Source organism: Melopsittacus undulatus, chromosome 6 (assembly GCF_012275295.1).
Source record: "Melopsittacus undulatus isolate bMelUnd1 chromosome 6, bMelUnd1.mat.Z, whole genome shotgun sequence".
Taxonomy (NCBI): Eukaryota; Metazoa; Chordata; class Aves; order Psittaciformes; family Psittaculidae; genus Melopsittacus; species Melopsittacus undulatus.
In genome coordinates, this window is record NC_047532.1 from 57,603,575 (window position 1) to 57,619,806 (window position 16,232).

A 16,232-nucleotide genomic window follows, 5' to 3' on the forward strand; every position below is an offset into this window, starting at 1 on the left:
GGAACTGAAAGGAATGGGGAAGGCATTTGGGAAAGAGGCATGGCCTGGAACAGTGAAAAATAACTAGGAGAGAGCTGAAGGTTGCTGCTGCAGAGAAAAATACATGTGTTTGTGTTGAGGGGTGGGGAGGGCAGGTGGAGTCAGAGGTGTGGAGCTAAAAGAAACGGCAAGGGAAGGAGTGGTGGGAGGTGGTATGCTTTGTAGAATGGTCAATGTGGGAGGAGGACTTCGAGGTGGATGATTTAGAAACCCTCAAGTTGGCTGTGCTGCTGTTCAGCAAAGAAGTTAGTGTCTCTACTTGGCTTTGGTTAGTGTCGTCCCTGTCCCCCGTCCCGTCCCCCCCCCCCCAGAAATGTACTTTATTCCACGTCTCTCAGATCACAAAACTTTATTCAGTGTGTGATACTCAACAGATAACAGCTGTGTTCCCGGTGGCTTTCTGCTCATTATACTGGAATTGTACAATGCTACAAGACAGACTCAAAAATGCACCTCCAGTTAAATGTTCTCTCCATCCAAATCAGAGAGATGAGAATAAACCAACTAAAGTAAAGCTTCTTACTTTAGGATAAAATGTGTTCAGATTTTTGCCTTCAACATTTTATTTTCTTTAAACATATGCACCGAGAGGACAGAAAAAGAAACTACAGCTCCTTTGGGAAGTAGCTGCAGTGAAGTTTTTCCATTGCTGTATTCTAGCTGAACTGTGTTCCATACCCCTCCTTTAAGCTGGTTTCTACAACCACTCCTTTCTTCTGTTCTGCAGACATTTATTTTTGGTGGTGTTCCCAACAATGTGATTTATCATTGTAGGTTCCCAGGAACGCCAAGATAAACTACGAGACATGGGAATAGTAGATATTCTACATAAATTGAGTCAGTCATCGGATCCAAATCTGTGTGACAAGTGAGTATAAAGAAAAAGTCAAAAAAGATGATGAGAGGGAAATCTTTGCTTTTTATTGTTTTTTTTAATATCTTGATTATTAAAAAAATCCCCAGGAAAAAAATGTTTATTGTTGCACTAAGTTTTATGGTATAGAAAGAAATAGTGACGAGTACTTAAGAAACAGGTTTTGTGTTGCTCAGGAGTAACAAATAACTACACATAAGGTCTTCTAAACCAGTGGAAAGTCCTCTCTGAAATCTCACTGATACCTCATTGATACACAAGCATTTGTATAAACCTTGGATTACTAACAAAGTTTCAGGGGATTGCAACAATAGTGAACAATCACATAACACTGAATTAAAAAGGTAATACAGGATCAGCACTTGAGATTTGTTGATCTCAAATTCTTTTAAACTAATTAAGCTAAACAGTAACTTTTCACATACCTGTTCTGTCACTCATCCTATAGTATCTACACAAATCATCTAACTTCTTCACAAATACAAATAACCAAAATAGCTAATGAAAGTTTCTGGTTTTTTATGGTAACTTTTTGCAGTTATCCGACCTACAGTTAGTAACGACCCATACTTCTTTCATGAACTAAAGTAGATGACCTGTTTTTCAGAAGAGGTCATACACAGACAACTCAAAATTGCAGTATTTAAAAATCTTTAGATTTGGGTTTCTTGTTTCTATGGAAGATACTCTTAGCATTCTTGGACAACTTTGTAGTAAAGTTAGGACTTCTGCTTAAAATTCTTTGATGAAGTATCGCTTTTGAAGGTGATAACCGGCAGCAAATAGTTATCAACAAGCAGACTTACAAAAGTTATGGAATAGCTAAATAAGGTTTTCAAACAGTGAGAAATAGGAATAAAACTTCTACCAGCAAAAATACCTCCTGGTGAATGGGCCTTGCTTGTCAGCACTTAAGACTTGTTTTTAAGAGACATGGAGCTGCCTGTGCTTAGCACTGTCCCAAGACAGTGTCTCCTGTTTCTTCTGGCCACCTGCTCCCAGGTTACCCTGTCCAGATTCAGCCTCATTGGTCCCTGTGCTGAGCTGATACAGCTTGCAAGGGCAGCAGGAAACTTGGGGGGGAAAAAAAAAAGTGCTTTTCCTCAGAGTCACTGAGTTGTATTGGATCTTAGGAAAGTGTCAGGATCATGACAGCATGGCTGGGAAGTGTGGGAGACAAAAGAGCAAAGCTACTCACTTCAGGTGATAGGAAATACTGAATTAACTGAAGTGATTATGAAACTGTAACCCTAGACTTCTGGGAGGTGGTTTTTTCTTAACAGAAATGTTGCACAGTGTTAGATTACATAAATTCCAGTATTACAGTGGCTGTTGGTTCTTTTCTCCCTTTCACATCATTGTATGTTTCAACATGCATTATATGTTAGGGATGGCATTCCTGACAAGACTCATTTGCTTCTAGTATGTTCTGAGTTATGACACCTCTTTAATTTCCCAGGTCAAAGATCTGCTTTTCATGGTACATATGTATTTCAGAAAAGTAACTATTTTTCACAATTACTGCTCTTAAGGTGTGTTGATAATGAGGTTCAATATATATCTTGAGCCCCACTGTACTTAAAAGTTGCTCAGTTGTGCTGAGCATCTATATACTTTGATAGACCATTTTATTCTTAGATGCAAGGTGGATTCATAAATGGTTACAGCTCATGCAGAGCACTTCTACACCATGGGCTCAATTCTTCCAGACTGAAGGAGGCAGCCATGCGGCTTCCTTTTACCTCACTCATTCATCCTGTACAGTCTTGTACATAAAGCTGTTGATGATAAAGCCAAACCACAATAACTGACAGGTTGTTCCTTTATTGCAGGGCAAAGACAGCACTCCAGCAGTATCTTGCATGATCAAAGACTGATTGAATCTATGGACACCCCTCATGTCTACTTAAGGAATAACAGGAGATATTCCTGACTCCTTATATTTGCACAAGTCACCTTGGGCTGCGTTTTTCTCAGGTGCAGGGAGCTGCTTTGCAGAAACAGTTTAAATGATCAGGTCTCCAGTGCACTTGAGAATTTTCTTGAGGTAGTTTCTTTACTCAGAGGACTCCTGGGGGGTTGTTTTGGGGTTTTTTGGGGTTGTTTTGTTTTTTTTTTTTCCCTGTGCTACCTGGACTTCCGGATAGAACAATCAGTCATCACCTTCCTTTTGGGCCTACAATTTTCTGCTTTTGCTGCAGCCTGTGTGTGGATGTGTGAGGATGTGCTTGAGTGTGTGCTTGGGTGAATGTATGCGAGTGTGAGACCTCAGTTTTGTTTTTCCTTTTTTTTGTGTGTGTGAAAATCTTTTTCTACAGGTTTTCAAGAATTAACCATTGTTTGCTGTATGAATACTTCAATGAATTATATACAGTTTGAATGAAATGTTATTTAAAAAGAAAAACCAAACTGTTGTATCCCATAAAGTTTATTTTGAATTTTGAACAGATGAATGTTTTTAAGTAAAATATATGCATTTCTGAACTTCAGCTTAACTTACATTATACTTCCTTCTTAAAAAGTAGAGCAAGACAGTAGACCCTAAATTATAAGCAGTGCATTCTGTACTGATGAGGTCCAAGAGGTTTTTACCACTGTACAAAATCACCTGGTACTGATGACATGTTCAAATCCATGGAATGGGTGAACTGGATTGCTTTGAGTTTCTTTGGTTTTTAGAAGAAGAGCTCATACTTCAGAGTTAGCATGACTGTTGACTTGTCTGGAAAGGAACAGGTGGCTGCAATATCAGCAGGCATAAGCTATTGCTTTAGTAGCCAAGAACTTGCTCAGATAATTGCTGAAGGATTGGCTTATTTCACTGGTGATGTTTTTTTTTGCTAATCATCAATATCAATAGAGCAAACACTATATTGCAGAAGTTGTACTTTCAAGAGACCAGAAGGAGCTTTCAAGCAGTGATTAAGGGATTGCTTTTGTTCTGCATCCTTTGCCTCCAGATACAGTGAAGTGACTTACGAATTACTTCAATGAAAGATCAGCTGGGTGCATTAAGTTGGGGAAGGGATGGAAAAGTTGGGTTTGATGGTTTGGGGTTTGGGTTTTGTTTTGTTTTATTTTTAGTTCAGTAATGTTGCTACAGATTTTCTGTATATATGCAGATATACACACTTGCATGGATTTGGATACCTGAATAATAAGTGATGGGATTTTACTGCATTCAGAAGCCTAGATTGTCCATAAGTTCCTGAAATTATGCCTGTAAGTGTGGAGAAAAAAAAAACAACAGAAAAAGAGGACTGTGTAAGGTTAGGCTGGAATATGAGACCCCAGTCAAATATACATAGGAACAAAGGAGGGCAGCAAGGAGCTCTCCTTCATGCAGTTCAGGGTTCTTGCTTTCTTCCTGTGTCCACTTCCTGATTTCAGTTTAGACCATAGTTCCAGTAGTCAGAATCTCCAAGCACTGTATTTACATGGCACTAACTGGCACACTAAGGACTGCAGCTGATGTCTTAAACCAAATCTCCGTTTTGTTACACTGAACTTCAGGAAGGCTGCAGCAAGAAGAGAGGTCTGTAACTTTGCTAACCAATTTTGATAAGTATCTTAGTCCTTTATTTCTAATCAGAAGGTCACATTGTGATAGCCTTACTTTTTTCCAAGGTAACTACTTGTGTCAGAAAATGTGACAACAGTTTGGCCTGGAATTTGAATGTGCTATGTATCAGATAACTGTTATCACTTGGTTGCAAAGGAGAATATATGCATTTCATGTAACTTTTTCCACCCTTGAAAGACAAATAAAAATGAGCACCTGACACTTTTTTCCTAGACATTGCAGTAAGTGACTGGCAGTTTTCTAATGTCCTTCTGCAAATTTTTCATGATGGACACTGGGGGCTGAACAAAAGCCAAAGTAAGCATATGTGAGAACTTGAGCAATACCAGTACCTCAGAAGTGGAGTCTTCCTCACAAAAGTCAATCAAATAGATTTTTTGCTTGACTTGGGGAAAAAACCTTCCGAAGAAGGTATTGTAAACACAAAACTGTACAGCATGCATATGATTTCCACATTTGCACTCCTGCTGTGTATGTTTAGGAGCTCAAGTTTTTACATACCTCTTCTCATCCTCTCCCAGTTCATGTTTCTAAAAACAAATCTGAGTTTGATTCTATAACACTCCGGTGCCTAAAGCTGTTCAGAAGAAGGTGAGTAAGTATCTCTGTACGTGTTTCAAGGTGGTTTCCTAAAATTCTTCCATAAACAGTAAAAACCAGTGCTCAGACAATCTTGTTGCTGCATGAGAACAGTTGGCATTTTCAACAGATACTGGTAGGACAAACTGTTGGATGATAACATTTTTACATTCAGTTAAGCTTTGTGAATAATTTTTGATGTCACTATAGGTATGTACAAAAAGAAGAATACTGTAAATAAAAGAACTTTACCAGAACATGTAGATTTTTCTCAGCTTCGTGGAGAAACCTTAGCTTTCTGTTCCAGCTTCTCTGCAGACTGACAGTTGCTAGCTTGAGATTCACAGTGTGTTTGCTGGTCAGCCAGAACTTTACCAACTTCACTTAGGTAACAGCATCTTATGAGTTACTTATGTATTTGCTTGCAGAACCAAAGCAAAGTTCTCCAAGTTGACATAATACCAATCGCCAGGATTTCTGCTGTTCTTGTGCCATTTCTCTTCTGAAAAGCAGTCTTAATTTTGATAGGTATGTCAGCTTTATATATCAGTGTCCAGCACTGGTAGTGCTTCTCTCAAAGGTTACATGTGTTAAAGAAATGAATAGCTCTGCATGTTTGGCATGCTAGTTGTCAGGGTGGTGGTCTCTCCTCAGAAAGTCAAATGAGACTTCTTTGGCTGTTGTTCGTATCGCAGATTTGAATTTTAGTTATGAAGGAAGCCAAGTGATCTGCTTAAAAGCATATTGTGCCAGTATATTCTTAAGGAAAACATCTCATATTTTTTAAAACTTGTTTTTACAGACTTAAACCTCCAATAGATCTAATTGTATTAGGTGCTGCACCTCCATGAAACTGCTGAAGCAGTGACAGGACAGAGGAATAATTGAGGTGAATGAGAGTAGATTCTTGAAGACCAGAAAATGGGTTTAACAGGAGTGTCTTTGGTAATCCTAAAGTGTAAGCACATTATATGTGTAACCATGCAAAATTTCAGTTGTGGTTAAAATCATCTGCACTTTACTGAAGGCTTATTCCTACAAAAAGAAGGATGCAGGGGCCATCCAGGGTGCAGTTTGCCCTGCTGAACTGGTGCTGGAGGCAGGGGAGCCCCTGACAACGTTCAGCACTACCCACTACCATGTCCCCTGCAGGTACTAGACAATGTCCCCTTAGGTTGCCAGGGGCATTAGGGGAGTTGACATGCCAAAAGCCAAATCCTCAAGCGGCAGGGACCTTGGGCAGCTGGAGGACCAGGCTACCAGACATTATGTGTCTGCATCTGGAGCCCAGTGACCCCAGGCACGTGAAGGAATGAGTTGAGAAGCAGCTGTGCTCAAAAGGACATTGCCCTGGGGTGTGTTGGGCACAAGCACTGGCCTCTCACTGCAAATAAGAATAAACCCAACCAACCTTCAAACCTTGAGCTGCCTTTGGAGTGTGGCCAGCAGCTCATCCCCTCTCCTGGGTTCTAGTCAGGGCTGTGGGGAGCTGGGCAGGTTTGACAGACAAAGGGGAGGCAGAAGCTCCAACTGCAGCTGCTGCTCCATGAATGGGAATTAGAGAAGACAGCTAAACTTCCTGTCTGCAGGGGACTTGGATAACAGAGCCGGGCAGGCTGGGCTTGGCTTCCGCTCCCCCGGCATTCCCTGGGCTACCATAGCAGCATTGGGGTGCTGCCAGCTGCTGAACAGGTACTGATGGGCCCTGTGTGGGGACAGGCTGCTGAAAGCAAGCAGCAATTTCGGCCCAGCAGCAGCACCCTGTCTTTGTGAAAAGGGTGTGAGCAAAGCTGCATCTAAGCTTTGGACACTGCTGAGCCAACACTACTCCCTTCCAAAAGGGCAGGATTGTCAGGCTGTATGTGGTGGGTTGGAGGAGCAAAGACACGTAAAAAGCTTTCTCTGTGGTGCAGATTGATCAGCAGCTGGATTCACATAATTAGAGGACATCTGTAGTGCTTTGCACTTGGGACTGCTGCTCAGAAGACCCTTGTTCCTGCAGGATGGCTGCAAAGAAGAAGGAAGTAGTACTGCAGGTCAGTAGGAGCCAGGCTTTTAAAGTGTCTTTTAAACTCATTGTAAGTGCAAAGGATGAAGTTCGGTCTTGGGATATTTCAGATTCTCTTGGAAAAGCCCTACTATGAGGTTTCTGGGGTGGAAATATCTTCCTGAAGGCAGGTAGGAAGTATGGGAAAACATAGCAAGTCAAACCTGTCCTTAAGGTCAGTGCTATGGGGTGCAGAGGGAAGTTACTATGGGGCTGCAGGTTGTGTTCCAGAGCTGTTAAGAGCTGGCACAGGTTTGGCTGCTTTCATAGATCAAAATGCATCTGTGCTTCATGGCAGAATGATTCAGATGCCATTCAGAAGTAGGGAACTGGGGGAGGGAGCATTTCTCCTAAAGGGCAGTTGTCACTGAACATCTGACCAGTTCATATACGTAGAAAAATCACTGTAAAGGAGGAAAAGCTAGGAGGTACAAGAAAAAATTCGAAGGCTGAAAAACCCGTTTCACAATGGTGAGTAGATGAATTTCTTCCTGTTTACACTGCACAAGTGACCTAATGATGCATTATAATTATCTGCATAGGGGAGAGAGTGTTTCTGAGAGAAGTTGATATGCAAAAACATTGAAAAAACAAAAGTAAGTTATTAAGGTCTCCAAAGTTTGAAAAAAAGTTCAGTCTTCACAAGAGAGAAAAATGGAAGGAGATTAAGGTCTCTATAACCTTGTTTATTCACTGTTAAAACTGGAAAGCATGGATTGCAAATGTGAACATTTCTATGAGAGAAAGGATCACTATTAAGGTAAAACTTTTCCGCTGCTGTTTGTTCAGCTGTATTCCTGTGCCATGCAAAAAACAACATCAAGCAGGCTTTGCACCTTTTGCAGCTAAGGGAAAGCTGGGTCTAGATTTGCAAAAATATGATTGTTCACATCTGCAGATGAAAGCTGAACTTTGTGAAAGACATAATGTGATGTCCTGTAAAGGTTCTGGTTGTATTAGAGAAGAGCCAAGTCCTAGCAACCTCAGGGCATTCAAATTAGCAAAGCACTTTGATGGGAACCTCAGTCTATCAGTCCAACTCAGCCTTTAATTTGTTATCACAAATTGTTATCTGAAATGATTTGAATTCATTAATGTTCTGTGAAACACTCTAACGGTGGTCCTAGCACTAGAGATCACTGGAATCATTACATTATTTAATTCTGCAGGTGTTCTCTAAATAAAAGAAGGCTTGGGGGCATGTGTTAAAGAGAACAGATGGAGGTCTTGGACCAACTTGCCATTCTCTGGGAGATGCTGGATTCAGAAAATCTGTATGAGGCCATTTAATTTGCACTGGAGTTTCCACTCTTAGTATTCTTTGCAATTTTAGCAGTCCTTTAATGCATGTTGGTGCTAATTATTGTAAAATCACTGGTCTTACTGAAACTTACTGTCTTCCAGTGTAGACTAAATGTAGTTAGGGTTAATGATGCCACTGAGAAAGTTATTAGGAATCCTCATTGTTCAGGATGAACAAAACCAGATCTTACATTTCTCAAGGAGCCTTTTTTTTTTTTATAAGCTTACTGTATTTTTCTAAGTACATACTACAGAGCAAGTCCTGTAAGATGGGGAAGATGCTGAAGATACTTTCTAATAACAGGAAACATGGGATAAAATAGTATGTGGCACAATATGGGATTGTCTAGGGCATCCTTGACTGGGTAAGTCCCTGAGCAATCTGCTCTAATGCTGAGCTTTGAGCAGAGGATTAGACTAAGGACTCTGTAGACCTCTTCCAGCCTAAATCTCTGTTGCTCACTATGTTTTCGAAGTCTTTAAGTAGCAGCTGGTAATTCAGGTAAGGACATGATGAGCTCAGATCACCCTCTAGTGACCAGACATCATGAAAGCTGTGTATTTACTAGTTTATCAAGACCAGAAACATCTTAAGGAAGTAGCATAGTATGTGTGCAGGTAAGGTGAGAAACTGCTGGTGGAGAGCCATCATGCTTGTAAAATGGGATGAGAACTGTGTCTTAAATAGGTGTGAGGAAAAGAGGATGTGTGCTGGAGATGAGCATGTTGAAGTAGCACTCTGAATGCTCAGGTTAGACCAGGTCACAACCTTAACACTGCTTTTGAGCACCATGCTGGATCTGATAGGAGGTCTCTGCAATTTAGTGGTGTCTGTGTGTATGGCTCTCCTCCAAGCCAGTGCTGTCTGACACAGGCAGCCTGCAGAGAACTGGTCCAGTTATTTGCTAGTGGCTCTAAACTGTGTTGGCTGCTAGCCTGTGTTAAAACATCATTACATATCAGACTTCCATTTAACTGAAAGCAAAGTAGGTCTTTGTGTTTCTCCTATAGTGAAGTGCTGTGGCAGGGAGCTCAGGGTCTCTGATCCCTGCTGCCTGCTGTTCTTCCTGGTACCAGCACATTTGCAGGGCTGTATGGTAAGTCAAGGCACAGGAGGAATATCTGGAGCCCTTCTCTGCTTTCAGATCTTGCTGCATGGCCCCACAAAGAGTTTTGTTGCCATAAAAGCAGGAGGGTGCCAGGAAAACCCTGAGGCTGTCCGGGTATTTCAGACCTTCCCTTCTGTGCCATACACAGCACAGCCTGGTAGGATAAACTAGGGCTCTGGTCAGCCAGCCAGAAGTCCTGTTAGGATGCAGGGGACCACATCCCCAGTCATGCCCCAGAACAGGGGGTCTTAGTCTCACTGCAAACTGAGTGTGGGGTCCCCAGGTAACCAGGCTGTTCAAGTAATTGCTGCTGCTAAACAGGGGAAGGCTTGCTTTTGGCTGGATGCTGCTACCATTTCCATCTGTCTTTCCTTGGTTCTTCTGAGTCTAATAACCTTTTATAGAGTTAGCTGGCTTACTGGTGGCTGTCTTGGAGCTGGCATCAGGTAGCAGCAAGAACATGTGGGAAGTGGGAAAGAATGAGAGTTTGGGTGTAAGAATATCTGACTTTTCAGCTGCTTTTTCTCTGAGGTCTTCAACACACTTTCTAGCAGAGCTCGGCCTTGCTTATCTGGTCAAAGGTGAAAGAATTGCAGTCAAAAGAGTTTTGAGTGCTCAGGTAACATCTCTTCAGGCAAGCTTGAAGTGATTTGTCAAGATGTTTGCAGCAGCCAGGGTAGTACCTGATGACTTAATATTGCTTTTACTGTGTTTTTAAATTTTCACACAGATTAACATCAATAGCCAGGAGCTTTGGGAAGAAATGCTGTGTCTCAAAGGATTCATTGGTAAGGGTTTGGTCAATATAATAGATTGCTTTTGTTCTGTGTTAAAAAGACACCAGTACTCTCAGGAATCAATTACTAGTGATACAGATATTCAGTCAGTTCCTCTACTCCTCTGACCCTGAATGGAAGAAATATGCTGATAGAGGCATGACTAGCTGGAGGTTGTAGCCCTCATCATTTAAAAGGGACGTGTCAATGTTTTCTCTAAAGACTCCTCCATATTACTGTTATTAGTTTGTTTATTTATAATGTGGTTTAGTTCTTGGATATAGCATTTGAAGCCTGAAAGGTGATAATAGTTTCTACTTCAGAATTGAATCTATAGCCTTTCTAGAGTTCAACAGGGGTCTTGCCACACTCCAGACAGAACTCTAGGAGCAACAGCCACAAGTTGTATCTTGGGAAGTTCTGGTTGGACATGAGGCTAATCTTCCCCTGGGTGGTGCTCCAGAGGTCACCAAAAAAGACTTCAATCCTCAGAGGTTTTCAAGATTCTTCTTACTGTACTGGCACTCTTCTGCCATGCCCTTCCAAATGCTTATGTTGCCATGTGGAAGAGTGCACAAACCAGCTTAATGGTCTTTGTCTAAACTGACCCATTTTGACATTCTTACTAATTTTTCTGCTTGCAGTTGTTGATGTGTTTCAAGCCTGGTGTGGTCCATGCAAAACAGTATTGGATCTTTTCCAGAAAATAAGGAATGAAGTTGGCAGCGATCTCCTGCATTTTGCTGTGGTGAGGACTAATTTGGCACTGTTTAAAATATCCAGCCCCCTGTAAACAGCTGGTAGCTAAAGGCTAAAGCCATTTTATCTTTCCAATATTGAGCTAAGATTATAACAGTCCAGGAGTTCCAGCTTGTGAGAGTGAGCTTGCCAAATACAGACACTTGGCTATATCAGTAAGAATCTATATCAATAAGAATTTTCAAGCTTTAAGTGTTCTCTACTTTTCAGATTTCTGCTTAAGCAAGTAACGCTAAAGAGAATCATTAACATGCATGTCCCTCTGATGTACAGGGAGAGTCTGAAGGAGCTGGGTTTGTTCGCCCTGGAGAACACTTAAGATACAGATGTCTAGTATGGTATAAATAGAGAAGGCAGAGACAGGTACTTCACAGTGATGCACATCAAAAGAGCAACAGGATCAAGTTGCAGCAGGGAAAAATACAAGTAGATAGAAGGAAAAAGTATTCAACATAGGAGTAACTGGACACTGGGATTAGTTCCCAGAGAGGCTATGCAGCACCAATTCTTGGAGATGCTCAAAATCAACAGTCTTGAGCAACCTCCTAGTGCATTCAGACTACCCCTGCTGTGAGGCAGGGTCTTGGTCTTGGACTAGAGTCTTTCAGAAGTCCCTCCCTGTCTGTGATTCTGTCTTTAAATGCCTTTCCTTGCTGAAGGGCAGCTTTCACTTTCTGACAGCCATGGGCAATGAGGTTTCACATGGAGGCCTCTGCTCAGCGCTCCATGCAGCCTACTGCTGCTGCTGCCAGCACAGCTCCTCCAGTCACTTCTCTCACTCCCTGTAGACAAGAGGGCCTGATTTCATTCTTTCAGGCTTTTTCTCTGGGATTCATTAGGGTAAGCTGCTATGAAATAGAAATCCCTGCTCCACAAGAGCTGTGGGTGATATCTACTAGCTTCTCGTCACTTACAGTGAGCTGGGAGTTGGTTGTGGCCCTGGCTCTGACCGGTGTCATTTTTCCCCATAAGACTGTGATTCAGAGCTGTTCTGCTGTATGTGGGGGATGAGTATCAGCCAGCTGGGGATGTCTGAGTCCAGGCAGTTGCATGGGTATTCCTCCAAAGCAGAAATGCTTTTCTAGAAACACCTGTTTTATTTTTCATTCATTTTAGGCTGAAGTTGATTCCATTGACAGTTTGGAAAAATACAGGGGAAAATGCGAGCCTGTCTTTCTGTTTTATGCAGTGAGTGAAAATATTTTTTACAGTAATTGCATAGCAATAAACATGACTTGCCTGTGGGAACAACTGTTTTGAGAGATACTTTTTTTCATGTGTGTGCAGGACAATTTTATTTGCTCTGTATATGCCAGTATCTGCTAATGATCAAGTGCTACATGGATAAGAATACACAGCCAGAGTTTACCATGAAGAAACAGAATAATGCAATAATGACAAAGAAGCTAATTCCAAAGTTTTCTTCTTGTTCTGGAGCAAAGCAGCTCTGTTAGGGTGGAGGGACTGGTACATAATACCATACATGATATGCTGCTGTGGTGATTTCTAGAGCTCAGAGGGCACCACTTGAGCACATACTGACAGATTTGCTTTTCACACCTTTCAGGGAGGAGAATTAGTAGCTGCAGTAAGAGGAGCAAATGCACCACTGCTGCAGAAGACCATCCTTGAACAGCTGGCTGTGGAAAGGAAGGTTTTAGAACATGGAGGACAGCGTGTGGTAGTAAGTCACTAAATCCTTTACCTGTAGATGCGCACACCAGGAAAAGGTTTGGTTCCCCATTGCCAACATAGGTCTAAAGCGGAATTACTTCTGTGAAAAAATCCTGGCCTTTTGTCTGAACTGACTCTGAAATCCAGTTATCACATTGTTTGAGCATTCACAAGACTGTGGAGCCTACCTAGATGGAGGAACATGGATAGGGTGACTGCAGTTTTTAAAACTTTGGTGCTCTTGACGAGAGCTAAAAGGAGTGCGTATCATCCAGCTTTAGAGGATGAAAGGGAAACTCTGCTGTGACTTCTTTTCACCTCTTCACCTACTCATAGCATTTATGGTATTCCTTAAAGTTACCTTGCAAATCAGTTTATAATTTCAGCATCCCTAGCAGGTCTCTGTAATAGAATCCCAGACTGGTTTGGGTTGGAAGGGCCTATAAAGCTCATCCAGTTCCAACCTCCTGCCACTGGTAGGGACACCTTCCACTATATTAGGTTGCTCAAAGCCCCGTCTGGCTTGCTGAGATGGAGGTGGAAAGTGGGGACCTGCTTGGCAGATGCTCGCCTAGAAGGTAAGAGTATGCTCAGGATGTTCCTTGCTTATGCATGTGCTCTTACTGCTAGGTACAAGACAGAGCCTTCTCCAAAGAAGAGGGAAAAGTGGCTGTTCTTCAAGAGCAGTGGAAGGCTAAATAGGTCAAGTAGGTACAGCTTTAGGATGCTCCTTTTTGCCCTTAGTATGTGCGTTTGCTAAAGCTGGAACCCGAAATGATGATTCAGCTGCTGCTGTGCCTCCTTGGGTGCTGGAGGGGCCATTCGTCCAAATGGGCACCAAATGTGCTCTTCCCCAATCTCTAACAGAGCAGTACTCGTGATATATCACCTTGAAACAGTCTATGTAGGCACAAATAAGAAAGTAAGGTAGCTTGGGTGCCTGATATAATTAAATTATTTATCCTTCTAATGTTTTAAGCTACATTTGTCAGTACTGACCTTTCCCCTGAGCTTGGTGAGGGCTTTCTTCTGTCTTGAAAAACAAATACTGAACTAGCTGTCCATGCTGCTCAGCTGTTCCAGGTGGCTTTTAGAAGAAAACAGATGCTTGGGCACCAAATCTGGTTACACCAGCTCTTGCTTTGTCTAAAATTAGCCACATATTCCCAAAGGCTTTTGTCTCTCACCAGACTTCTAACCTACAGTGACACTTGCTCTTGGCTTTGCTGGGATGAAGCTGCAGTCTGCCGCTGCACCCACCACGTGCTGGCTCCCAAAATGCTGGGAACTGTAGCAAAACCCACTGAGCTAAGGCACCGTGGGTCTGGAAGGGGTGTAATGAATTTTGATCTTCGTCTCTAATTTCTTTACCTATTACTAACTTTTTCCCTTTTCCTTCCCTCGGAGGCTAAAGCACCTGTTGATTCCCAGCCGTTGTCGCGGAGCAGACGCTGGATTTCCCAATAAACACAAGGATTTCATGTGACACCAACTGCGTTCTCTCTTCCTTTCTCGACAGCGCAGGCACCGCGGCCCCTTTAAGGCCGGCACCAGGGAGGGTGGCCTAGCCGGGCTGCGCTTGCGCAGGGAGAGGGCGTCTTCGGCCGCGGGTTCGAGTCCCTCAGGTGGCGGCCTGGTGTTGTCACCGCCGCGGCGCTCCTCGGCCCGGTGATGGACGCGGCGCCGGAGCAGAGCGTCTGCCCCACGGGAGCGGAGGCCGACCCGTGCCCGGAGCCGCCTGTACATCGGCTGAGCGTGGCGGAGCTCGACCGCGAGCTGGACTGCCGCAGCGAGCTGGTGCGTCGCGACGTTGTGCTCGGGCGCAGATCCCCGCCGGCAGGAGCGCTTCCTATCTCCTTCAGGGACAAGCAGTCTGAGGGAGGCGGCCACGGCTGGGGACCGGCCGCTCCCTCCTTTCCGCTCGGCGATGACGGCTGCGGGCCTCCTGAGGCAGCCGTGAGGGGAGGGTCTATGGGGACAGGGCAGCAGTAGTTAGGTGGGTGAGTAGGACGCAAGTGCTGCGCTAGTTCACTGCTATAGCAAAGCTTGCTGTTCAGTTATGCAAACATCTGGTAAAAGTGCCTTTATTTTTGAGAAAATTATGCGTTTTTCCCGTTAGTAAGCAGTCAGGAAAAAAGACTTGTGTACTGATGTCTGTCGGTATTAGAAAGACAGTGTAACATTGGTAGCGATCTTTACAAATATAAAAAGGATTTTGACATTTCAGATCTGGCCTCTAACTATTTTATACTTTAGATACTAAATGCTTCTTGTTCAGTCCTGCAATGCCAAGTTTCAGAGATTGCATTTCAAATAGCAGAAACTGCAGTATGTATAGTGCCTTTCTGGGCAGGCTCCAGTTGGGAGGAGTGCATACATAGCTGCTTTTTAGGTTTGGTTTTCTTTAGTTAGAAATGAGTTTGGAAATTGGAGTAGGCAATTTAAACTCAGTCTGTGATTTCTGATGTACAGATCGATGATAAAGAATTCGACATTCCTCAAGTTGATACCCCTCCAACACTGGAGAGCATCTTGAAGGAGGTGAGTGGTCATGTACCCAGCTCCAAGACAGGGAGGAGCTAAGATGAGGCAGCACATACTCCTATGGCTCTTCTCACATTGTGTTTTTGTGGAAGTAAAACTGTGTAACTTAATAATTTCCTGATACCTGACAAAGCATGTGCTCAGTTGAGTGATTGCTGTGCAGTGTGTAATATGGTTGGAGTGTTTTTTGTAATCAAAATATCCACTGCTGAAACATAGAATCAGACAATGGTTTGTGTTGAAAGGAATCTGAAAGTTCATCCAGTTCCAACCCCCTGCCATGGGCAGGGACACCTTCCACTAGAGCAGGTTACTCCAGGCCCCGTCCAACCTGGCCTTGAACACTGCCAGGGATGGGGCAGCCACAGCTTCTCTGGGCACCCTGTGCCAGGGCCTCAGCACCCTCACAGGGAAGAATTTCTTCCTAATGTCTGATCTCAGTCTTCTCTTTGTCAGGTTAAAGCCATTCCCTCCTGTCCTGTCCCTACAGGCCCTTGTCAGAAGCCCCTCTCCAGGTTTCCTGTACCCCCTGGTTAGGTATATATAAAGTGTTTTCATCAGATTTAACATGTGGCTTTGGACAGTTACCTAAAGACTTTTAAAGTCCATTAAAGGTCAGGGTCATCAAGCAACTTTTTTTTTCTTTTTGGCTAGAAATAAATGCAGAGATTTTTTGGTAGTTCTTAAATTGCAAGAGGAGATAAGAACTGGGTTCTTCACAACTCCATTTATATGGTACATTTCATGTATGTAGCCCTCTGAACTGTCTCAACATCTGATGTCGGCTGTTGTAGTACATTGCAGAGGAGAACTGGCTCTGTCTTGATTATATCCAGTTCAGTGCATTTTTTTTACAATAGCAACATGAGTTCATGATCCTTAAAAAGAAAAAGAAGGGCATGGAAGCAAAGATAAATTCTTAAGAAAACAAGTGTTTTAGCAAACT

The 16,232-nt window shown here is 42.9% G+C and overlaps 3 protein-coding genes across 7 annotated transcripts in view; all 3 read left to right on the top strand.

Moving 5' to 3' along the window:
• ARMC8 (armadillo repeat containing 8) overlaps positions 1-4,146 on the top strand; it is a 67,566-nt gene extending 63,420 nt beyond the window's left edge. For 2 of the 3 annotated variants that reach the window (XM_031043675.2, XM_031043676.2), the window contains 2 exons: positions 814-907; positions 2,746-4,146. In XM_031043675.2, the coding sequence (XP_030899535.1) occupies positions 814-907; positions 2,746-2,779 (128 nt within the window). In that variant the 3' untranslated portion in view covers positions 2,780-4,146. The remainder of the gene's footprint in view (positions 1-813; positions 908-2,745) is intronic. The other variant, XM_005143061.3, reaches the window with a different exon arrangement.
• Positions 4,147-9,856: 5,710 nt separating this feature from the next.
• On the top strand, positions 9,857-14,209 carry NME9 (NME/NM23 family member 9). Of its 2 annotated transcripts, XM_031043685.1 has the most exons (6): positions 9,857-10,321; positions 10,954-11,057; positions 12,185-12,256; positions 12,636-12,752; positions 13,373-13,449; positions 14,150-14,209. In XM_031043685.1, the coding sequence occupies exons 1-5, from the start codon at positions 10,297-10,299 to the stop codon at positions 13,442-13,444; spliced, it is 390 nt and encodes a 129-aa protein (XP_030899545.1). In that variant the 5' UTR covers positions 9,857-10,296; the 3' UTR covers positions 13,445-13,449; positions 14,150-14,209. The 2 variants fall into 2 exon arrangements, with proteins under 2 accessions (XP_030899545.1, XP_030899544.1); XM_031043684.2 differs by having other exon boundaries at positions 13,373-14,198.
• A 136-nt stretch (positions 14,210-14,345) lies between these two features.
• VPS8 (VPS8 subunit of CORVET complex) overlaps positions 14,346-16,232 on the top strand; it is a 77,285-nt gene continuing 75,398 nt past the window's right edge. The window contains exons 1-2 of one of the 2 annotated variants that reach the window (XM_031043652.2): positions 14,346-14,539; positions 15,215-15,283. In XM_031043652.2, coding sequence (XP_030899512.2) covers positions 14,414-14,539; positions 15,215-15,283 — 195 coding nt within the window. In that variant the 5' untranslated portion in view covers positions 14,346-14,413. The remainder of the gene's footprint in view (positions 14,540-15,214; positions 15,284-16,232) is intronic. The other variant, XM_005143064.2, reaches the window with a different exon arrangement.